The sequence below is a fragment of the Tachypleus tridentatus genome, chromosome 4, assembly GCF_004210375.1.
Source record: "Tachypleus tridentatus isolate NWPU-2018 chromosome 4, ASM421037v1, whole genome shotgun sequence".
Taxonomy (NCBI): domain Eukaryota; kingdom Metazoa; phylum Arthropoda; class Merostomata; order Xiphosura; family Limulidae; genus Tachypleus; species Tachypleus tridentatus.
The window spans coordinates 58,253,655-58,279,797 of NC_134828.1; the positions used below are offsets into that span (position 1 = coordinate 58,253,655).

The window sequence follows — 26,143 nt, forward strand, 5'->3', positions numbered from 1 at the left end:
CCAATTTCAACGTTCATTTTGTTTTCTCTTGTTTCAACACCTCGGACCGATTGTTGTTGTTTTGTTTTTTATTTCGCGCAAAGCTACTCGAGGGCTATCTGCGCTAGCCGTCCCTAATTTATCAGTGTAAAACTAGAGGACAGGTAGTTAGTCAAGTTGGTCATCACCACCCGCCGTCAACTCTTGGGCTACTCTTTTACCAACTAATAGTGGGATTGACCGTCACATTATAACGCCCCCACGGCTGAAAGGGCGAGCATGTTTGGTGCGACCCTCGGATTACGAGTAGAACGCCTTAACACACTTGGCCATGCCGGGCCACACCTCGGACCGATCAGCTGATGTATAGAAAGGTGTAATTATATCTCTGCTTTTCGATTTCTCCCTGTGTTCGTTATGGTTATGTATGTTTTTGTATTGTCATAGTTTTGTTTTAATGTATTTAAGTTTTGCTTTATCTGTCTTTTTAGTTTTATTTTTTCTGAATAAATGTCATGTTTTTCTTTGTTTTTTCTATCGTTATCATTGCGTCTATACCGATGGAATTAGTTTTGTAACACCTTTACGTATGAAATACGAAGTCTTTTATGACAAAAGCCTACTTTCTTGAGGTCACATGTTTCATAACTATAAACTACATATGCATGAGCTAACATTTTACCACCGATTGATGGAAAAATATTGAAGGATTATAATTCATTACTTATGTGACATAGTAGAAAGGATTATTTTCCGATTAATATTTAATTTTATGGTTAATTTTATTAATGTCTGAATTTCAGATTTATCATGTGATTAATAAGGCGCGTGCAAGCTGGACGTGAGGAGTGGTGTAGCTTTCGAATCGCCAGTTTGACCACAGTGCACTAAATTATATTTAGATCTAAATTCTATTAGATCTAAATATTTGATTAATTTGTCGGATTAATTCTATTTCGTTTCTGCTTTAAACCGCTGTAATATGTAAAAGAAAAATCAAGTGATTGGAATGGAATTAGAATTTTTAACATGATCGGCGTATTATTCGCTCATAGTCAAAAATGACTAGCATGCAGGTATATCTGCCTTTAACTTTAGACTAACAATTGACCAAGAAGAAGGCAGCTAGCCAGTAACACTAACTGTGGTATGGGCGTTGTTTTGCTCTCTGACCCGAATGATGGGATTAAAATTCACTGAAGTGTAACGAGCGTGCTCAGCTACGTTACATCTCGAACTTTGAATCCTTCTATCCGCAGCTTGAAAGGTCATTAACTATATCACACCTAGCCGAAACAAAGAAATATTGTATATTCTATACCATAATACTTTATAATAACTTTGGCAATCGTGGTTACATGGAAAACGTAGCATAACCTAAAATACTACACAGGAGTCCTTAAATCTTGAAATGCATACACAAGAAATCTCTATTTTTTAAAACAGAGAGGTATATTTTGTTGACCGATTTAAAAATGAGACATTTTTTTATTTGCACTTTGTGATGTTGGAATGATTATTTTATCTGAAATAGGAAAAACTTATTCATTAGAAGTTGGAGTACCCATATGTTAGTTATGTAAATTCATATTTAACGACAGGTTCTCTTAGAACATGAAAAGTTTCTTCTCTTATACATAAATGTTAAAAAACGCCCAAAATAACAGCAAAAAAAACAAAGTTTTGAATTTATCTCAAAATAGACTCAACAGACCTTCATACTAAATGTAGTGAAGATCCATCCACAGGAAGTGATGTAATGATAAAAAACGAAAAGACGATCACAAAAACCGTAAACAACAAAACTGAAAGTATGTAAAACTCACGCATGGACCTAATAAACGTCCCAACCAATTTTGATGACCATCCATTCACACCCTGCCAATAACATGAACGTACAACAGACAATAGAAGTACTATTGTACTTATATAGATTACCTGTATAATTTCACATGTTACAGTGGTACACAAACGGTAAAAAATTTAAGTACCAGCTTGTATGTAAAACAAACTACCAACGATGAAACATCTTCTGTCAAACGCTTATACGACATTGGTTATAATCTTTTCTTGAACATCTATGGCATATTGAGACTGGAAGAGATCCTACTGTGAATGTTTGACGTTTGCTTTCAGTCAATCAATCAAAATAGAACCTTTTCTTGTGTAAAGAATGACAGAAGAAGATTCATAAGTTTTCAGATTGAAGTCAACTTCCTGAGCCACTATTGAAAATTTGTAACATGTAAGAGAACTTGAAGAAAAGACGCTACTGTCTTTATTTAAAATAAATATTTTATAAAATTTATTTTATTTTCGTTTTGTTGTTTTTAACATAAAGCTACACAATAAGTCAACGAAATACTCTGTCCAACAAGAAAAATCAAACACCACATTTTAATGTTGTGTATCTGTAAAATTACAGGAATATTAAGTAAAAGTAAAGTAAAAACAAACTAACAAATAAAATGTAATGATTTTTAAAAAATTAACTGGCATAAACGTTATACAGATTATAATTTTCTGTGATGCTTTCCTTAAACTGATAGTTCTGTTTGGTCAAATGCTGCTATTTTGTACCCTCTTTATCCGGGTTGTTTGTCTTATTTGACATATATAAGACATTAGTTATTCGGCTGTATTAATTCTGTAAAATGTCTTTATCTAACACAAATTCTGATTGTGTGAATTTCTACTTAGGTTGTCTTTCCTTAAGACTTGGATATTCGAGTGTACTACATAGAATTTAGGTCTCTTTCGTTAAAGCTTTATTTTGTGAATGTTCGAATGTTCTACATAAAACATAAAGATGACTTAGGCAATAACTCATTAATACTTCATCATGCAGTGTATAATGTTATTCATTGTTTCTCTGCATTAGTCTGTCGTCGTGGTAGAATACTAGTTTCACAGACCGAAAGTTTGCTCCAGATTTTGTAATCATCATAACAAGCTACCAATATATATTTGTTACTTAGCCATAAACTTCTTATCTAGAAATGCATAAACTTTTGATAAAATACGCATAAATGCAAACATTTGTTACTTGATAAATTCATTTTTTACTTTATAATGCATGTATTTCATAATACATGTATTTTTTCTTTAAAGTTTTGCATTTCTCTCTGACATGAAAATGCTTTTGTTTTCCTTTTTTGAATTGTTTAATATTTTAAAAGAAAATGCTGTTACAGGTTTATCACCACGATGAAACTTCATGAAATGAATAACATCAACATTGTATAACATTGAAGAAATTGTGATAAATTAGGGTTATCATACTACAGCAAGTAAAGATTACTTATTAAACCCTAGATAGCCTGCTTGTCTTTATCACTGCAGATATATCATGTGTTGCTGCCTTTAGTTTATAACGCAACATGATTCTTTCTTATTGCTACAGATATATATATATATATATAACTTGTGTTATTGAGGAAAATATTTTCAGAGTTACCGAACCGAAGTTTTCACAAAATATATTAAATAACCAGAGAGTTGTTCCAGGAACATATAAGAGCACGCGGGAATTACGGTAAAATATGATTTATCTTTCCTTCAAAGAAATCAAAATATGAACAAATATTTCCTTATATTTACAGATTACAGCATTGTTCGTTTATAATTCTTACTATTCTTTGATAGGAGGAAAACAGATGAACCTACTCTACCTTTAAAGTTATTGCACTTATAAAATTCTGGTTTAAAAACATTTAGCTAAAACTTCATCTTTATCTCTGGTTAATATTTATTCTTCGTGTAATTGCTTTTATTTGGAAGTTAAATGAAAAAAACAAACGTATATGTTATTCCTGGCGACCTGCTAACAGTCGCCCTCGGTTATTTGAGTCGGTTGACTTCGGAACACTTGCATTAAACATCTGTGGATGAGTGAGTCTTTCGGTTAGCTTAAGCCTGTACCATCCTTTCTCTTGATAGTTTTAATGTTCTACCACAATCGCTTATATTTTAGTTCATGTTGGTTTTAATATTTTACTATAATCCAGCCCCTATTTGTGTTCATGATAGTTTTAATACACTACCATAATCCAGTCCCATACTTGAGTTCATGATAGTTTTAATATACTACCATAATCCAGTACCATACTTGAGTTCATGATAGTTTTAATATACTACCATAATCCAGTACCATACTTGTGTTCATGATAGTTTTAATATACTACTATAATCCAGTCCCATACTTGTGTTCGTGATAGTTTTAATATACTACCATAATCCAGTTCTCTCTATATGCTGCTACACATTATCGAATATTTTTTGTTTAATAATATATTCGAAATATGTAAAATGAATTGTTCCGGTCCAGTGTCTATTAATGGAAGTAGTTTTATTTTCAGATTTTAATCCTCACTTCGCATGTTCTAACACCACACATACCTGCGAGATTCCACATATTTCGCCCATACCAAGCTTTCTTCTTCTTGGATATACCTAGTGGGGCTTCATGCAACTATTGTAATGAGAATTGTGGGATCGGGTGATCACCTAAAGCACAAGAATACAGAAGACAGACTCGCGTTGCCTCACCAAACCTGACTTCATTACTGCTACAGTTTTCTTCCACTGAGCACATCAGGGAGTGTGAAAATGCAACTGGAGTGATAATGAAAATTTGACGTTAGTAGTATCTCAAATATATATGGTTTATTGTTAAAGGGATATGTCGTTTGTGGTGTTCAGAAACATACATAAAACACTGGTACCGATATTTTTATGTTTGGGTGTATTCAAAGAATTTTAAATATTTACAGAAATATAAATAATGAAATAAAATTATATTCACCCGAGGGAAAGCTATCAGAAAAATTACGTTCCCTCGTGCAACTTTGCACTTTTCTTATGAATTGTTGTTGTTGTTTTATTTAATCCACACAATTCACTTTCATTGGCCATAACTAAACGAATACAGATGGGTTGTGCATTCCTTATAGGGAAAACCAACTAAAAACAAGAGAAATTTCTCACACAAAGTTAAATTTCTCGGTAATACAGGAATATAATATTTAGATCCCTGGTTATATCGAAACAAAGTCAAAGTACCATGAAATATAATAGGTGAAAAGAAAAGAACTTTATATTTTGACCTCATGACATTAACAATAAATGAATTAATTCGTTACAAGTTTATTACCAATTGGCAAAACCACACCTGAAGTACTTCTGAAAATATTTGCTTTTGTCAATGAATTAGTTTTTCTAAAAAACGTCCCTTCACAAATTTAGCATAAATTTAGTCTGCAGGACTACAGAATTTCTTAGAATAAGATCACACAGATACAGAGCCAGAAGTACAGTTTCATATTTTTAGGATTATTTCTTACAGTCTATCATAAAATATTTTATAAACGACAGCAAAACAAAACGTTTAAGGCGTCATGTACTCCGACTTCTCCAAATCTGGGTCAGACTGACATTGTCAATTCATGGATACATCTTGAGTATAAGTACAATTTTAATACACTTAATTATTTGTATACAACGAACGTGTTTTTGATTGACTGTGGATATATTACACACCAATTAGCTTTACCTAATATGACCACATTGAATAACTTGATTTAACCACATAATCTAACTTAACTACCTAATCTGACCTCTTAGCCTAGCCTAATCTACCTTAACTACATAGCCTAACTTGATCATACCACTTAATCTAACGTAACTACCTAGCCTGACCACTTAGACTTGCTTTACCTAACCTAATCACATAGCCTAACCAAATAACTTAACTATATTGTCTAATATATCCTTCTCACATAGGCTAATATAATCTAACCACCTACCCTTACCATAGGTAACCTAACGATATAGCCTGTCGAAGAGCAAGAGACTTTCGTTTTGTCGTTTTCGTATGAAACAGCACAAGCAACATTTGTTTCTATGACTGAACAAAATCGTAACACTTATGTTGTTAGCCTTCAAGTTACTCTCACGATAAAAAGTAATTTGTTGGAAACAAATTAGAAGCTGAGGAGCGCTGCAGAATGTTAACATTAAGACAACTAATTGAAGAACGTTGCAGAATTTTGACATGTAAAATGTCTAGTTGAGAAATACTGCAGAATGTTTAAGTTTCAAATAACTACTGGAGGAACTTTACGTGATGTTGACACTTAAAGTAACTCGTTGATAAATTCTGTATAATAACATCTAAAACAACTACTTGAGGAACACTGCATAATACTTACGTTTAAAATGAGTGGTTAAGAAACGCTGCAAATTCTTCCTTTATAAATAACTAGTTGATAAACGTTGTAAAACTTTTAAAAAGAAGAATTTATCTATATTTTTATCAATAACTACATAGCTATCGCACCAAAATAAACCACGAAGTCAGATATGTTAGCAAAAACACAGAACCCTTCATTTATATTACAAGCAATTTAATATATATTGACTTATAAGTAAATGTTAAACACTAGAATACTTCCATGAAACACAGACAGTTTTATTCACCCGATGTTTTGCTTTAACGCTGTCGAGTCGAAATGCTCAGTACATAAACAAACAGTCTGTCAATATAGAGTTCTTAAGCACTATGGGAACATGGATACGCCACAATCTGCCTAAAATGTTCCTTAATGGCATGTTTGGTTAATAAAATGATACGTGTACGTGAACAAAATAAGTTTTCTTATGTTACTTCCTAACTACTTATATACATATTTCCATAAGCATACAATAACATTTCAACTAATAACTGTTTAGTGTCCGCTGCTCACATTGAGGTATTTTCGTTCACCTTTACAGCTCGTCAGGCTGTAAAACTTATTCAAAATTCGTTTTATCTTCTTTTTGTATCAGCAAGTTGATGATATTTCACAAACATCTGGCTGTTGGTTAATTTTATACTCAGTTAATCAAATTTTTTACTCGTCCATTACTGTTCGTACAAGAACTATGATCCAGGTCTTGTGATACACTTCTAAATGATTCTTCCATAGCCAATCGCAATTTCTATTGTAACAGCTTTCCTCGCAGGATAGCGAGATGACACACATCTCATCAAACTTTCCACTGATTACCCAGTGTTCACTGGCTTCCAAGGCTAAATGCACAGAAGTCCATGCACGTCAAGTAGATTCAAAGTATATCGGTAAAAGAGATGGTAAGAGCACCTGTTTTATTCTTTTTATTCTTTAGATAAACACTGCCGTAGGTTTAGAACGTGTAACTTGACGCTGGTCACAACTTGTATAATTTATGTGAACACGTCCTCTAGATAGTAATTAGACTTATCCTTTGCTTTGTGTTGTACTTTTCCCATTATCTAAGAAAACTGTCAAAACCATAACGATCCATTAAATGCTTGATTTACTTTATCTGTACCATAATTGAACACCCTTATCACATGGTAGTCAGTTAGAAATTTTCACTTGGTGTCCCGATTATTGAAGTACATCTAGCATGGTCCATTTTTGTAACGTACAAAGAACTTTCATTCAGTTTTCTCTACTTTTTTTCCGACATAGTAATTTAGATATTCATGACTCGTTCTTATTTGCATATTCAAGATCGATGTGAATTATATTACGACTAAGATAACTGCAGCTTCTAAGAAATAACCTTCTAGATGGAGGTTTCCTGGATGATCTGCTAATTCTGGTAATGGAGTATCAGTACTACTTGTGGAGGAATGTTATGTGGGTAGTTTTGCTGAGCTTCCATTCGTCGAGATTTTTAATCTACAGTCGTGTATAATAATGGTGTGCCTTGAACGTTTGCATTTTCTTGTTATTTTACTATTCGAATATTTCTCCTCGGAAAGGTTATGACGTAGCCATAATTACTAATGGAGGTATTGTATTGTCGAATAGTCAGAAAATTGCTGTGAACCAAATATGTACTGAACAAGTACAGCACACCATGGTTTGTAGCTACACATTATTAGAATATGTAAATATTCTTGTAAAGTGTAATATTAACTTTCAAAGCTCCCGATAAGGAAAAGCAATCCAATCAACATATAGGTGGTAATACGTAACATATTTCTTCAATATATTGCTAGAGTGAACACTTATACTTCATGTACGAAATATTTTTATTTGGTCGTGGGATTTTGTATTCGAATGTACAAATTCTATGTAATGTAAAAACAGTGTAACGTGTTTAAAGTAATTGGAACAGTTAGGTAACCAATATAGACTACTCACGTGTGATGTTAAGTATGCAGAGTTCTTGAGGAATATAATGACCGTTTGGGGTGTCTCAATGGTTGCGAGGTTAAACTTATTCCACAACGGGTGATACTCACCAATTTCCTCTAGTACAAAAGATATTTTGAGCCGAATGGTGTGATGGAAATTGGTAAAGCGATCGATTATCCAGGAAGAAACACTAGATCTTTTGAAACCTGAGTATCGTAGCTGATGTTAAAACTGGACAAGATAACGGCACCGGTATTTTAAGCATCTATAAATAAATGATGAGATTTAATCTTAACGCATAAATCATGTTATCTGAGGTAAGGTACTGAGGGATGACAGATTCACTTCCCTAGTACCTACATCTGTGTAAGACATATATGACCCTTTCCATACTGATATTGTGATATCTTCCAAAATATTTTTTACTCCTTTTTTCATTTTTACATAGTTTAAATTATATGAAGCTCGCACTTGTTATTTTAATTATATGAATTTGCAGTATTTTCGAAATGTTAATTTTTCTTATTTCACACGAACAACACTTTTTGACAGATGTTGTTTCTTCATCATAACGTTGCTAAGGTAGTGTACGCGTGTGTGTGTCATTCATTATTAGTCTGAGTTATTCTTTTGATTATCATTAAGTGATAATGAATCCCTCTGAAACCTACTGAGCGACTCTGTAAATTCTCAGAGGTTAATAGAAGGCATAGATATTTCTCGAATCTTTTTTATTTTATTTTTGTCTCTGTAATTTATTTTTCCATAGATATAAATTTAGGACTGGAATTTGGAACGTGCCCAATGTAAATATTTTTATCGTAGCTGGTATATTTCTCTATGTTTTACGAACGCTGTTGCCCTTTTCATACACAGAAACTCTTATTTTTCCTTCCTCTTTTTATACTGGTTGTTTAGAATTTCCCGCAAAGCTGAACATAGCTGTTCCCATTTTGAACTGCTGGGCTAAAGAAGGCACTTATTAATTATCATTCACAGTCAGCTTTTGGGCTAGTCTTTGCATTTTCAATAGCAGGATTTTAACGTGTCTTTTACGACACTCCCACCCCAAGATCGAAGCATATTTAAGCGGTAATGTGACACGAACCATAAACCTTCAGATTTACAGTGTGGGCTAACCACTGAAACACACTCGACTCTTATTTATGATGAATTCCTTTATCTTAGTACTGTGATTTACTAACTAAAACCAGAGCTTCTTCATTAATCTTTATTTTTGTATCGGATTAGTGTAGCCCTTCCTTTTGGTTTCATAATGACATAAAATCTGCCTTCAATTAGGGATGAGTTAAAATACTTTAAATCGTTTTTTCAAGATAAATGCTTTTGTTTAGAGAAGGTAACAAAACACAAAGATCTTGTTACTTTAAAATGTAGCACAGAAATAGTTCCTCTTTTATTTCACGTCCAGTGTGTGTGTGTGTGTGTGTGTGTACGTGTGCGTTCTTATAGCAAAGCCACATCAAGCTATCTGCTGTGTCCACCGAAGGTAATCTAGCCCTCGATTATAGCGTTATAAGCCCGAAGACTTACCGTTGTTCCAGTGAGGGCATTTAATGTCCAATCTGTCTATATACGTCCCTTTTAGGAGTATGCTTGTTTTGTTTACTTGATGGCAGTGAATTTATAGGAACAATATATGAAACAATAATTTTTCGGCCAAAAGAGTAAAGCGATACTGGCTTCATTAAACCTAAAAATAAAAGTAAAAATACTTTGTGACGTCGTTATTGAAACAATGTTGTTGGAGATTATACATGAAACATGAAAAACAGTTGGTTTTACAAGTCACTTTATTCAATCGTATCATTGTTATAGCGTCTTTTTTTACGAGTTACAGCTTTTCACTACATTAAAAAACTAAGGTCCAAGGACTGAGCAGGGACAGCATGAAGACTTGATGAATCACTTCCCACTTCTTCTTAATGTATTTTTAGAAAAAAAAATGACAGATGTTACTGCACAACATCAGGATTTGAGCCACATGCAGATGTAAAAACAGAGCATTCACAACAACAACTGGCAATGAAATATAGTTTGCAGAGATTCCTAAAACACAATACCAAACATATATATATATAATACATAAATATTTTATATTTTTATACAGTAAACGACAACTTTGTTTCAAACATTAAATATCCTTCTTTTTCGTGCGGTCTGTATGGTTGATTTTTTCTAGTTTATTTTCAGAAACAACCTAAATTGAAATTGACACAAAAAGTGTACTTTCCAAACACTTTTAAGTTTGTTATAAATTCTTAATGTGAACAATTAGTTTACAAAAGCAGATAAAAAGTAAAAGTTATTCTTAATAGACGAGCATTGGGAACAGTTTTAGCTAACCTATTTTAATCCCAAAGAAAGTCAATTAGTTGAAACTCACCTTCTGATGCTATGTTTACTTTAACCAAATTTTTTGTCTAAAATATAGATTTTCGTGAGCTATATGTGGCCTGTTTAGGATAAAATATAACTTTTTAATCTGAGTACAGCTGCATCGATAGAAAAGGATGATAAAAATAGCTGCCAGAAACACAAGTGTGTAAAGAGTTAAAATAACCCGAATATCGAATATACATTAAAATAATGACTTGCAAGCTTTGAAATACTCCGACATTATTTAACTGTTCACTGTTTTATCATGATCAGTTTTCTGTTTCAACTGATCTCACGACCTTAAAAATGTATGGTATTGTTAAAAATTTTCTTCTTATGATGGTTCACTATAATGATAACTAATCCATTGTATTTAAATTATGACATAATTGTTTTTTTTTCAGTTTCCGTAAAAATTAATATCGTATAAATGCGAACATTATTTTCTAATTATGTGACATTAAATAAATACATTTATTTTTTGTCATGTAAAACAAATATACTGTTCACACTTTGAACCTTATTTAATTATACTGGCATCAGAACCAAAAACAACAAGTAATTTAAACCTGTTTGGCAGTCTAACGTACCTGAATAACAACTTAGTTTCTGTTCTAAGATCTATACATATTATAACTGTTGTTTAATTCGATAAGAAGTTTGAACTCTGTAACAAATTAATAAAAACAATTATTAAAGTGAAAAATACGACCAAACTTTTAAAAATAGTTTTTGTTTAAAAAACCAGACTACAAAAACACCAACATTCAGTAGAAATGTATCATTTATATTCTTAATGACCTAAGGCATTTCATCAAATAGCTGTTCTTATGTAAAGTCAAAATAACACATTGCAACGTTACAAATATACTTCAAACGAATAAGTGCTAAAGAACTCATTGTAACGTTACAAATATACTTTAAACGAATAAGTGCTAAACAATTCATTGTAACGTTACAAATATACTTCAAATGAATAAGTGCTAAACAACTCATTGTAACGTTACAAATACTTTAAACGGATAAGTGTTAAGCAACTCATTGTAACATTGCAAATACTTCAAACGGGTAAGTGTTAAACAACTCATGTAAAGTTACAAATACTTCAAACGAATAAGTGTTAAACAACATATTATAACGTTACAAATATACTTTAAACGGATAAGTGTTAAACAACTCATTGTAACGTTACAAATACTTGATTGTTTGTTTGTTTGTTTTGGAATTTCGCACAAAGCTACTCGAGGGCTATCTGTGCTAGCCGTCCCTAATTTAGCAGTGTAAGACTAGAGGGAAGGCAGCTAGTCATCACCACCCACCGCCAACTCTTGGGCTACTCTTTTACCAACGAATGGTGGGATTGACCGTCACATTATACACCACCACGGCTGGGAGGGCGAGCATGTTTAGCGCGACGCGAGCACGAACCCGCGACCCTCGGATTACGAGTCGCACGCCTTACCCGCTTGGCCATGCCAGGCCTACAAATACTTGAAACGAATAAGTGTTAAACAACATATTGTAACGTTTCAAATATACTTCAAACGGATAAGTGTTAAACAACTCATTGTAACCTTACAAATACTTGAAACGGATAAGTGTTAAACAACTCATTGTAAAGTTACAAATACTTCAAACGGGTAAGTGTTAAACAACTCATTGTAAAGTTACAAATACTGCAAACGGATAAGTGTTAAACAACACATTGTAACGTTACAAATACTTCAAACGGATAAGTGTTAAACAACTCATTTGTAACGTTACAAATACTGCAAACGGATAAGTGTTAAACAACACATTGTAACGTTACAAATACTTCAAACGGATAAGTGTTAAACAACTCATTTGTAACGTTACAAATACTGCAAACGGATAAGTATTAAGCAATAACAAAACATTTCTTTTACCTGCACACTCTCTTCAAGAACAAACATAGATATGGTAGTTGCTTAGCAGTGTCTATAGTACAGCAGTTTCATACTCACATCATCTGTTCGAAATATGTCTTCATGTCCACTATCAAACATTCTAAGTAAAAGTATTTCCCGTAAAATCATTATTTTTATTTGTTCCTTAATTTAATCATTGCTAATCCATATAAGGAACACCCTAAGCAAAAATATTTCCCAAGTTAACAGTATTTGTTCTATTAATTCTACTACTTTTGGTTTTTATCAGAAACATCCCCAAAAAAGTTATTTCCCAGATCTTACTTATTTGTTTTTTTTCTCTAACTTCTGTTTTATATAAAGTTTTAATCCAATAGTTCTGAAGCACGTGTCAGTCTTTAAAAAACTCATTTCTTCAAGCTCATTGTTTTTGCTTTTAGTCGTCCTACATGAAGTTTCCGGTTGAATGCCAGACACAGTTGAACGTTTCAAACTATTTGTTGTTCGCCCTTTATTTACTGGGTTGAACGTGGTCAGTTAATAATAAACCGTACTTCTGTTCTGACGATCACTGCCTGTAGTGAACATCAAATGATCTTATTGTTTATTAGTTACCTAAGTGATCATAAGTGAACATTCACAACACTTGTAGTATGCCATTTCTACCTCATTGATTAACTTTTCCACATAACGTTTTAACTTATTCGCTAGTACGCACTTCTGTTTCTCAAGAAAGATGTTTTCCCCGATACAAAGTCTGTTACTTTTGTGATGGGCGTTTCCTATTATATACCGTCTTGACGTTTCTTGAACGCATTTCTTTCTGAACCATTATATCTTCCGATAGATTTTCTGAAAAAAGTGCTAGAGTGTTCTTTTCATCGGGATGATTATTCACGAATGAAATATCTCTTCTAATTACACATTTCCTCATGTGTAAATAGTACGCTTATTTTAGTATTTCGAAATCCCTATATTTTTTTAACTCCTCTCAGTATTAAACAAGCTTGTCATTAAAACAAAGTGTTGGTTGGTTCATAATTTACTGGTAATCTCATCAAAATATCGTCGTTTTCAAACCATCCAATTATTATAATAGTTTCACAAACTTACTCCTGTACAGACAGACTTTAGAGTCGGAAGTCCTTGTATGACATATTTAATGGTTTGGAAACCATACTAGAAAATGCAATTAATAATGAGATTTAACGGTCCAGTGCCAACGTAGTGCCCATACTAGTGCCTCTGTGCAGAGTACTACCAGAGCACTGATAGAGTGAAGAACCCCCAAGGCTACAAGGTTTCTGTCGTTCCCACCTAAAGCCATGCAAGCTAGTACTAGTAAAAGCAGTGAAGCTAATACGCAAGCTAGAGTCGGCAATAAAGGTCGAATGACCTGCAGCAGTGTCGCCTGACGAGAGCCACCGGACCCGAAAAATAGCGTTGAACTGCCAGCAAGAGCGGCATGAAACTGTCGGCGGGAAGCCTGCATGTGAAGAGCTGCAGCCAGAACAGTGAGAGCCCCAGCAGGAATTCCAAACCCCAGAGTTGGCCTAGTGGTTGGATCCAAGCAAGCCACGGTACCGAATAGTACAGTTACAATACCAGCTACTATCTGGGTCACCCTCAGTCGAAGAAGAACCGCGAAAGGTCTGCTAGCCACGAGGGGCAACGAAGTGGTCTCTTCGGAGCCAGAAAGAGACGTCGATCTGGAACAGAAAGACATTGGTAACCGGAGTTGAACTCGGCGTTCGGACTTTTCAGGAACGGCATCATTAGGTCGGTCGTCTACTGCTCCTGCCGCGGGTTCGTCGAGCGGTGCAGTCACCGACAGTGTCGGACGCGCAGGGCTCAGTGTTGTGCTCGCGGCAGATTCGTTGATAAAAAATGTGTAAACTTCACCGTTACGTATTAGGAATACTGCTCTTAACTGCTTCTTTTCCTTGCAACTATCATTTTCGGATCGTGATGTCGAGTATTCGGTTAGAGAAATGGAATTATCTGAAGCGCGCGGGTCCTCCACCGTGGCAACTAGTTGAAAGTAGCATAGAAATCACTTAGGATTATTTAACTAAGTTGTCTGAATTTTCGCTATGGTAACACTTTGATTACACACAACTGGAAATCAAAGGAAACCACGGGCGATCAACTTCTTTCTCTGTCAGTCACAAACAACAAATTGAAGCGTATCTCACTTGCTGTGGCACGTGATCAAATTCGATAACCATACGTAATCGCCACCAAGCGGAAATCGTTGGAACTGATGCTACTTGTAGCTTTCCCTCTGAGAAGGTCACCCGCTGGTTCAGCGGTAAGATTAAGGTTTTATGATGTTAAAATAAGAAATTCGATTAAGCCCGGTGGACACAGTAGATAAATATTCCACTATGTAGCTTTGCATTTAACAACAAACAATCTCATGGGAAAGTATGTATTTTGTTTTGACACTTCGCTTTAACTCAAATAACCTCACAAACAAAACAAGAAAATGTTTAAACTGTATAAAAATGTGATAGGTCTGACTCAAGAAGATTAATTTCGACGCTTAATATGTGGTAACTAAGCAGAAATCGAGGCATTCTAAGCAAACCACTGAGTAAACCTCTATAATTGTAAAACTGATACTGAGTAAACTAAATCACTTAATTGAACCTTAGATAATAATATTAGTTTGATATTGAAATACCAAAGTGACATATATTAAATAAGTTTATTAAGGTTAAAACGACACTTGTGTAAGTTCCTCGTTTACTTTACAAAATAAATTACTCACTAAATACTTTATTGTAAATTGAGACTAGAAAAAGTCTCATTTCTAGATATTTTGGTGTGTAGCATTAATAATTCTTTTTTTGTTTTTGTTTCAACATTTGAGTTATTATGGTAATATTAATCCGTCTTTTATATTTAGTTTTAACAAGTTACTGGCGAAACTTGGCAGAAGGTACTTTAATTGTTTATTTTTTAATTTTGTTTAAAAATATTCCCTAGCCTTATTGTGAATTGAAGAGACTTATTGAAAGCAACGACGAAATAAATTGTGAATCGTCGTGCATAATGTGGTTATACGTTGTAATTGAAAAACGTTTTAATGTCTAAATGTTTCTACTTATCCATCCTCTAATAGTTTAAATATGCAGAAGTACCAGAATGCGTAATTTTGTCATAAAATATAGTGTCTATATTATAAATATTATTCAAAATAACAAATAATTTTATTCGAGAATAGAATGAATAGCGACTGCGCATGTTTCTTCCCTTTTTGTTGGCTCATAAAGACCGACTCTTTCTGCAGTGCACCTAACTAAATAGTCAGTTATACGATCAAACACGACATTGAGAAACCCTGGCCTCCTGTTGGTTGGTTAATTTTAAGAATGAGTGAACTTTAAAAGATTTAGTTCTTTAAAGCAGCTGGCCCAGCATGGCAAGGTGGGTTAAGGCGTTCGACTTGTAATCTGAGGGTCGCGGGTTCAAATCTCAATCACCCCAAACATGCTCGCCCTTTCAGCCTAGGGGGCGTTATATCTGATGGTCAATCCCACTACTAGTTGGAAAAATATTGGCGCAAGAGTTGGCGATGGGTGGTCATGACTAGCTGCCTTCCTACTGTCTTCCCTCTAGTCTTACACTGCTAAATTAGGGACAGTTATCTCGAATAGCTTTGCGCGAAATTAAAAAAAAAAGCAAACAAAAACAAACTTTAAAGCAGGAGTACGAGGGTGAAACTGGACAGACAATTTTATATCCACAAAAGATCTCTGAGTATTTCTAATCATTAATTATGTACTATAATTGAAATAAAGAAATTGCTAAATGCTTCTGTATAAATCATTCTTATTTTAAAAATGACTTCGTACCTTTTTAGTCATCGTTTATGAAAAAAGCTTTGTCATTTTGTTTTGGTTTTGGTTTTAGTAATAGGTAAACTATTATATTGTTGCAAAATAAACGAAACAACTTGAAGGAATTGAGCAGCATTATTTCTACATAGGACTTAAAGTTACCCTCAATATTATTAAATGTTTGAAAGGAAGAAAATCAATATAATATTGAAATACTATGAAGAAAGAAGCGAAACATCCAAGTTATTTCATTCATACTGGGAGATCTTGCTAAAAATGATTTGTTCAGTGTGAAAAGCTAATAATCCTCATTTGGAAGGCGAAACCGTTTCTAATCAGATTGAACAATGTCTTTTAGGAACTTCGACCTTTACATACTTTTGTACTATACTTTTTGTTGTCCATTTACTTATTGAAATTAAAAAATGTGAAAAAGGTTATATTAGATTGCTTATTTTGAATTTCGCACAAAGCTACACGAGGGCTATTTGTGCTAGCCGTCCCTAATTTTGCAGTGTAAGACTAAAGGAAAGGCAGCTAGTCATCACCACCCACCCGCTAACTCTTGGGTTACTCTTTTACCAATGAGTAGTGGGATTGACTGTCACATTATAAAGTCCCCACGGCTGAAAGGGTGGGCATGTTTGGTGTGATGAGGATTCGAACCCTGAACCTTCAGATTACGAGTCGAGCGTAATCTCGACTTTTTATCATATTTAATATGATAAAATGTGACTACAATTTTTAGAGTTTTGCACACAACTTCGTAAAAATCGTGTAATTTCTGTGGCCTTATATCATGATTTCATGTGTCGTCCTGCAAATACAACCACCGGTTTCTCTAAAGTTCGAATATAATTTAAACTCATGCAAGCAACATTTCTAATATGAGTTCAACCAATGCACGTCTATTCGTGAAGAGATTTCATTTGAAACAGGTTAGTGTTAGCTCGTCGTTTCATCAAAAAATTCATTAGTTTTTACACAGTTCTCGAACCTGATAAAGGAAAGTTAAGTAGTCATCATTTCAACGTTAAAGTTATCTTAACCACTTAACCACTCTAACACGGGAGTAATAAAAACTGTTGGGCAGCGAAAGCCTCAAATACGGTAACCACAGTGGTATTGAAAGTTACTATAGCAACTCCTTACACATGAACAGTAAAAATCCTTTTTATAAAGAGAAAGTGTAGAGAAGATAATAAGTGTGTAAGTATTCAAATAAGAATTATCATTTCTCATCCTAATACTTCGAATTAACCACATTCAGATATAAACGAAGAAAGGGGTGGATTTGGGGCGTCATTCCTTAAGCTACATAGGCAGCTTTCCATCATGTTGTCATTCTGTGACTAAAAGTTTTGTGGCTGTACGCTTGTCAAAGTATGTAAAACTGTATGATATTATTGTATTGATTGACGTAACTCACGCGAAAGAATCATTTGGAGGTGTTTTCTGTGGAGGAGTTCTAGTAAAACAAGTTGTAGGGTAAACAAAAACATACAGAGGTAGTTTAGTGTACGTATCGAAATTGGTTCTTTATACCTTCGACGGCAAGCAAATGTTGAGACAACTTTTCGTTTTTCAGCGAAAATATCTCTATTACCTTCTACAATAAAAGCTCACAAATAACCGCTTCCCGTTTATTTATATAAAGTAATATGGTTTAACAACATTGGTTTTAAGATGACGTTAACTTGAAGACAGTGTTATTCATAATATTACACGCTGCAGCAAGTCGGTGGTAAACTAGTACTTGACGTGCTTGGGCTGTTCATGGTTCACGTCCCCTTTATGCGAAAACGTACGTTAAATCCGCGAGTGCGTTGTAAAAGTAACGGCCAAATCCCGACATCAGGTTAGAAATTTTTATTCTATTTTTGTTCTGTACAAAAACCATTAATACTTAAAAGAAACATTTGACAACTTAAGATATCGAAATTCTTTGTTTTACAATTAACATGAAACACTGTAAGGTTGTGTGCATTTTATAGAGTTCTCCTGATACTTATTAAGAAGCAAGGTTTAGTTCTATAGAGTGAAACTGTGTAAAACCATATAATATTTCCCACACTTTACGCTGTTGGTGCATTGTAAAAATGACACTCAACCCTTAGCATTGATGGTAAGGATACTGGTATTTGCCTGCTATCCTTCTTCTCAATAGTTTGAAATTAGGGATGGCGGAAGGTGTCTTAGTAGTGGTGTAAAAACACTACACACTGCAAGGTAGACATTTCTCTGGTGTTTATAATGTTTTGGTTGACCTAACATTCTACCTGGGCCAGATTTATCTGTTTCGTATATTTTAAACTTATTCGCACAATATATCAGGATGACCAACCTAACCTGAACTCAATAGGTTTGATTTTTTTTTAATTTCGCTCGAAGCTACTCGAGGGCTATCTGCGCTAGCCGTCCCTAATTTAGCAGTGTAAGACCAGAGGAAAGGCAGCTAGTCATCACCACTCACCGCTAACTCTTGGTTTATTCTTTTATCAACAAATGATAGCATTGACCGTCACATTCTAACGCACCCACAGCTGAAAGGGCAAACATGTTTGGTGTGGCTTAAGCCCCTGGCCGTGCTGGGCCTTGATAATTTGTATCACATGAAATTGTGAATATTTTACAATGATTCTGACATCATGTGAGGTTGAGGTTTTTAATGTGAATATTTTACAATGATTCTGACATCATGTGAGGTTGAAATTTTATTGTGAATATTTTACAGTTTTCATCATGACGTGAAAATTTAAAGTATCAGTTCTTCAATCCTCGCAATATATTAATTCTAAGTAATGATACATTTTTATTTCGCTTATAAAATCAGTATTTGGGAATCTAACTACTAAAACCCTATATATCTTCTATTAAAAACAATCATCATGTAGCCTTCCGAATTAGGCTATTTTTTTTTCAACCATTAACATATTTTATCGAGTTTAATTTATGGTGAGGCAACCTGCATTATTTTTAATAATAAATCAATTTTTTATGCTTTACGTAAATCAGTGTTAAAACCTCAAATTTCCTTTATGACCTCATTCGTCTTATGTTTCACTGTTTAAACATATTCACACCATACGTCGGGCTGAGATATCCCCGTTACGTATATTTTAAACTTATTCACACTATACGTTAGGGTGAGATATCCCTGTTACGTATATTTTAAAATTATTTACACAGTATGTCGGGTTGAGATTTCTTTGTTACGTAAGTTGTTTATTTGCAAGATTTTTTCAGATTTACAAATATTAGCTTGGCTTTTTCTCATTTGTTAACACTCATTTTTCTTTAAAACGAACCAAAACAACTTGTATATCTCATTCAAAATACTGAGTAACGATCTTCTAATCACGTGCACCTGGTGTAATACACCTGTGTGTTAGTTGAGCCAATTTAAGTAAGAATAAATGTGGGGGTGTCCTAACTTTTTCCTCAATTAGAATATGCATTTTTGTAGAATTACATTTACAGAAGATCTTGAAAAGTCTTTTCTTCAGTTTTAATTGTTTAGTTATATTCCTATAATCCCTCAGTATTGTTAAAATTGAAATTAAATATCTATATATCCAAAAATATTACAAAAATACACAGGTTTTGATAGGGTATCCTAACTTTTTCACATGATTGTATATGATCGGTGCCATTGTAATAACGTTGTTTACAAAATAACTTGTGGCGGATGCTATAGCACGTATATAGTAAAAACATGCAGACCCGAACATGATAGAATATCTGAAAAGATGCGTAACATATAAAATATCAATAGCAACAACGCTGGTAGATAAAATCTTATTGAATGTCGAGATCTTATTTAAAAGTCATAGTTGTTTTGTTTTTTTAATCGTAAGATTAAATAATCCACGTGAATCAGAGAAATATACAAATATAAAAATTTATTTCTAATCTAAGGTATTGCTTCTATTCTCAAGATTTCAATAGACTAGGTTTTTGAAGGCTTCTAAACAGTTTCATAACTGTTAATATATACATATTTATATACTGACATCGGAATCATGTATGATATATATGTATCAATCTAATAGGATAGCAGAATAAAGATATCTGTAAACTTGATTAAACGTACATACTTTTTAAACTATATGATATTAGTAGTTCATTTGTTGCGGCCCTGCATGGCCTGGTGGTTAAAACGCTCGCTTCACAATCTGCGGGTCGCGAGCTCAAATTCCCATCCTACCAAACAAGTGGGCCCTTTCGTTTAATTTCTTTCCAGTGATTTGAAATCCTTCTCATCATCGGTGATAAGTATTTGAATTCTAATATTTTTACAACTGTCGCATCCAATATTTATTCCCTTTCATATTTTTTCACACTCAGCTCCAGTGACGTCTGGGTCCAGCATGGACAGATGGTTAAGGCACACAACTTGTAATCCGAGGGTCGCGGGTTCGAATCCCCGTCACACCAATCATGCTCGCCCTTTCAGCTGTGGAGGCGTTATAACGTAAAGACCAATACTACCATTTGTTGGTAAAAGAGTAGCCCAAGAGTTGGCGGTGTGTGGTGATGACTAACTGCCTTCCCTCTAGTTTTACACTGCTAAATTACGGACGGCTAGCGCAGATAGCCCTTGTGTAGCTTTGCGCGAAATTCAAAAACAAACAAACAAATAAACCAGTGTCGTCTGCCAGCAGATAAAGGTGTTGACATGAAAATAATAAGTACATCAAAAAATATTGATTTCAGCATAGAGGTAAACGAAACGAACCAATTTTACGTGAAAATCACGGACATCTATATGATTATATGTAGATCAGGAGATGGGTTGTAGAGAGTTTCATTCTCCAGTTCTAGCTTATGTTGTGGTATAAAAAATTAGATCCTTAAACAAACTAACAATGTGTAGAAAATACAATAATACTCACTCCTGATAGTAATTAGACAATTTAATTTTAAGTACACAGGAACTGGTTTTATGAAGCATATAGAAGGAATATAGAATTTCTTTTCAGAGAATACAAATATCCTCTCATAGAATTAATATGAGGGCGTTATGATAGCGGTTAATTCTTATTTCTAAGTAAGTGCTGTAATCTTCTGAGTCTAGTGAAATGTTAATCAGTGATGACGAGAAACCCACTTGTTGAGAAATTTATATGCAAAAACGGCTCGTTTGGGCTGAGAAAACACTTTACATAGAAGAGCGAACAACGTTTCGACCTTCTTCGGTCATCGTCAGGTTCACAAAGAAAGAGGTAACTGACCGGAAGCTGACCACATGTTTGAAAGGGGTTGTGTAACTGTGTGTCGAAATGTAGAGGGCGGTATTAGATGTTTGAATATATAATTTTATTTATTATATTAATATAGGTATAAAGGCGTTCCTTTATATTGGTTTATTTTGGGTTTAAGTTGTTGTATAAGTAAGGCTTCTTTAATTTTACGTTTGTTTATGTTTGTTTCTTTATTTAGTATTTGAGTGTTTTCTATGGTTATGTTGTGTTTATTTGACTTGCAGTGTTCGAAAACGTGTGAAGGTGACTTTTTTATGTTCTTTGAATCTGGTTTCCATTTTCTACTTGTTTCTCAATATAGAAGTCGTGGCAGTTTTCACATTGTATTTTATAAATAATGTTGGTGTGGTGTTTGTCAGTGTAGTTTTACATAGTATAGACCTCAGTTTTGTGCCGGGTTTTGAATAAATTTGGTATTAATTGGAATGTCATATTTTGTTACTAATTTTTGCCAAATGTTGGTTATTTGTTTGCTGATGTCGGGAATATATGGTATACAGCAGTATATGGTTTCGTGGTTTTTTTGATTCGTGAGCTGTATTTACTTTAGTTGGTTGATTTTGCTTTTTTGTCTAGGTGTGTGCGTATAATGTTTTCTACGGTTTGTGGAGGAAACTTATTGATGTTGGTGAAGTATTGTTTTATTTTGTCTAATTCATCGTTAATTTTATCTGGTGAGCATAGTTTTATGGCTGTGTTTATTTGGTTTCTTAGTATGTTGAGTTTTGTTTTGTTTCATGTGCTGAGTCCCAAGGAATGTATAGTCCAGTATGGGTGATTTTTCGGTGGATTTCTGTTTGAAATTGTGTATCAGTTCTTGTAATTTTGAGGTTAAGAAATGATATTTGATTGTTTTCTTCCTGTTCACATGTGAAGTTGATGTTGGGATGTATAGAGTTAATGTGATTGAAAAAATTAAGTATGTGTTCTGTAGATTTGAATCCACAACCGTGTCATCTACATATCTATACCAGTATAGTGGTGGATGTAATGCTGTGTTAATTGCTTGTGTTTCAACTTGTGTCATAAAATATTGGCTAGAACTGGTGATACTGGGTTGCCCATGCTTAGGCCGTTTGTTTGTATATAGTTTTGGTTGTTGAACATGAAGTTTGTCTTTATCGTGGTGAATTCTATGAGGGTTGCTAACTGGTTACTGGGAATTTCTGTAGTTGGGTTAGGGTCTCGGATATAGAGTTCTAAGGCTATCTTGCAGGCTTCAGTGGTTGGAACTTCTGTAAAGAGGGATATAACATCGAAACTGGCCATTAAGGCTTTATGATTAAGTTGATTTAGATTAGACTTGAAATTAAAGAGTCTTTGATAAATGAGCTGGCTGATGTTACATATTTGGAGAATGCCCATGCTATGTATTTACCAAGGTTGTAATTAAACGATTCATATGTGGACATTATTGGTCGTAATGGACAATCTGGTTTATGAGGTTTGGGGATGCCGTATATTTGTGGTGTGCGTGAATCGGTTTTACGTAGGTAGGAATAAAGTGTTTGTGAAATTGTGTTGGCTTTTTTCATTTGTAGTAGTAATTTGTTCAGTTGCGTCTCGTGTGTCTTTGTTGGATTTGTGTGTATTGGTTTAAATTTGTTCGTGTCTGATAGGATGTTATTCATTTTTGGATGTATTCATTCGTGTTCATTATGACTATAGCGTTACCTTTATCTGCTTTTAGAAATTTTTATGTTTTTGTCTTGTTTTAGGTTTTATGCAATTAATGTCTATTTTTGTAAGGTTGTTTTCAGTTTTCTGTTTTTTGAAATTATGTTGATGGTTTTGTGAGAAAATTCTTTGAAAAAATCGTTTAAGATGTTGTTTTATGTGTTTCTGGAAAATATAAATTTGTAATTTTACCTGGGAAGGTTGGCTGTTGGATGTCAATAAAATTATCTAAGTTGTCTTCTTTCTGTTGGTTGTTTTGGTTGTTTCCTTGTTTTTGTTCTCTGTAGAAAGTATCACAAGTCTCCTGGCTAGGTCTTCTAAACATGTTTTGATTTCTATGGTTGGAATGTACCTAGGTGCTATAGCAGAGTTGAGTCCTTTGTTAAGTACAGAGGATACATCATACTCGAAAAACTTCAACTAAAAGAAAACAAAGGACTCAACAATATATTGAACATCATTCTCAAATTGGAACCGAACAATGTCAAATTGCATTTCGAGCATCTTCAAATGGCATCTGATCAATTTTTAAATTCGCTCGCTACATCATCAACAATTTCGAAAACATAACGCTGAAAAAATGAACAATGCCTAAAATGAACAACAAGAATAAAGACGAAATGACCACATCAAAATAATACCGTGAATGAATACAAAATACTCTGATCGCTGCAATTCAAATGTACACAAATCAACGGTACCGCGAAGATCAACTGACTGTTAATTATGGCTACAATGAAAAACACCTGGCGCACTGCTTTATCTGCCATGCAACTCTGATAAACCGAATTTGACCGGCATCATACCAGATCGCTGGCGTCGCGTGAATATCCGAATAATTGCATTCCTCACGCTCAAAAATTTCGATGTTCGGCGACCAGTTTATCGAGAAGGTTCAACCGAGCCGCGAGTCTAATCTAACTCGATTGTCAATCAGCTCAACGCAATGGTTTCAGTATATCCTCAGCTGCGAGTCACAGCCGCTGGCAATCGGCAATGCAGGCAGCACCAACGGTGAACAGTTCGGTTGCTTCGTATGACGCAATTTCGACACGACGGTCATTACCAACAGCAATACTGAAATCCGCGGCTTGACTTAACCAATCGCGGCTACATCCGACGCTATGTGCGCGAATGTTGCACGCTTGCATTCAAATCTGAACGCATAATGCACGATGTCGATAACTCTGTACGTCTAATCGGCTTTCGCATCATTGAACGAGAAAACAATCGAATAATCGTTTCAAACTTCTATACAGACTGCACGGTGATTACGAGCGAAATCCGAAGAAAATCGCCCATACTGGCACGTTCGCGGGACTCGGCAATGGTAAGGCAAAACTCGGCATGCTGAAACCGAATGGCTGCGGCCGCTCGTAATTATCGCCAGATAAAATTCCGGCGATGAACCGAACGAAAACGTAGCTCGCCGGCATCGTAGGTTCGCTCGCAAGCCGTGAACGCGTTATGCGCACGCTGAAAAACTATCGACCAGCAAAATAGAAATACGAGCTCACAATCAAAAAACCGCGAAGCTATGCTGCGGTACCATACGTTCGACATCAGGCAAACAATGACCAACATTTGAACGTAACAAAATAGCATTCAATTAATACCAGAATTAATTCAAAACCCGCAAGCGAGGTCTATACTATGTGAAAACCGCTGACACGCCACCACTACATTATTTATAAAATACGAAAACTGCCGCGACTTCTACTATTGAACGAGTAGAAAATGAAGCCAATTCAGAGGACATAAAAGTCACCTTCACGTTTTCGAACGCTGCAGTCAAATAAACGCAACATAACCATGAAACGCTCAAAATGAAATAAACAGTTAAGCGATATCCAAATGAAATATTCAATGAAGTTCGACCTCTCAGTAGCACAGCATCATGTATCAAGATTTTATAACACTAAAACCAAGGTTTCAGTACCTGTGTTGGGCACAGCACAGACAGACAATGGTGTAGCTTTCTCCTCAACTATAAACTATGATCCTTTATAATTCAGCAAACAAACAAGTTATTTGTCCAGCAGCATTTCTAGTTGACGTTTTTCAACTGGACACAAAAGTTTTAACTTTATCATGTTTTTATACAAGATGTCTTATTGTAACTCGTGTATATAAGCCTAGTAATGGTCCAAACATTGAAGAATATTCTCGTAAACATATTTATTTATCAATTCTGGAATGAAATTTTATAATCTTAAATGTATTTATTTTTTACATATTTATCCAAATGAACAAACTTACTTACATAGGTAAAGTTTCAACCACACAAATATTTTTACAAGTGCACACTTTGTCATCAACTGCACACCGGGAAAACCCCTGGTTATTTGATTTAGACAAGGGTATACCCACTTGTGGTTTAGAACTGCCAACCAAAAAGAACACAAATATTCCGAAATACTTGCTGCATATGAGGTTAATTTTAATAGAATAAGAGGATTGTTATTAAAGTTAAAGCGCCACCACAGCTGGTAGTGCGAAGCGTACTTAGCAGCTTGTAACTTAAACATTTTATCCACAGCCCACGCACAAAACTTTAGGTAAGTGTTTAGCCTACGCTATTAACGTTACAGGCCAAATATAATTGGATGCAAACCACATTACGTTCGATAGATTTCACTCACTGATAATCTTAGGCAAAAGATGCCTTTATTACTTTATCTATACGGTGTAGCTTTACTATAGGGGGAGCAAATGTTCGAAAAATTACTTGGGGTCAAGACCACTGAGCCCAGAGCTGGAATCATAGTTTGTGTTATTGACTACACTCGGCGCTATTTTGAAAACTATATTCATATTCTCACTTATAAATTCGTTTTAAAAGAAATTCGTCCGAGTTTGAGACTTGAAAGGTCGAAGACAGACCTCTGCTGCTTTGTTTTTCCTGTCCATTGTTTTTCAGT

General features: G+C 34.4%; 1 protein-coding gene across 1 annotated transcript; it reads right to left on the reverse strand.

Annotated features, from left to right (window-relative positions):
- Nucleotides 1-9,945: 9,945 nt before the first annotated feature.
- Nucleotides 9,946-14,599, reverse strand: LOC143249200 (uncharacterized). The gene is made up of 2 exons (XM_076498668.1): nucleotides 12,455-14,599; nucleotides 9,946-10,217 (listed from the first exon to the last, which is right to left on the reverse strand). The coding sequence occupies exon 1, from the start codon at nucleotides 14,160-14,162 to the stop codon at nucleotides 13,629-13,631; it is 534 nt and encodes a 177-aa protein (XP_076354783.1). The 5' UTR covers nucleotides 14,163-14,599; the 3' UTR covers nucleotides 9,946-10,217; nucleotides 12,455-13,628.
- Nucleotides 14,600-26,143: the final 11,544 nt, after the last annotated feature.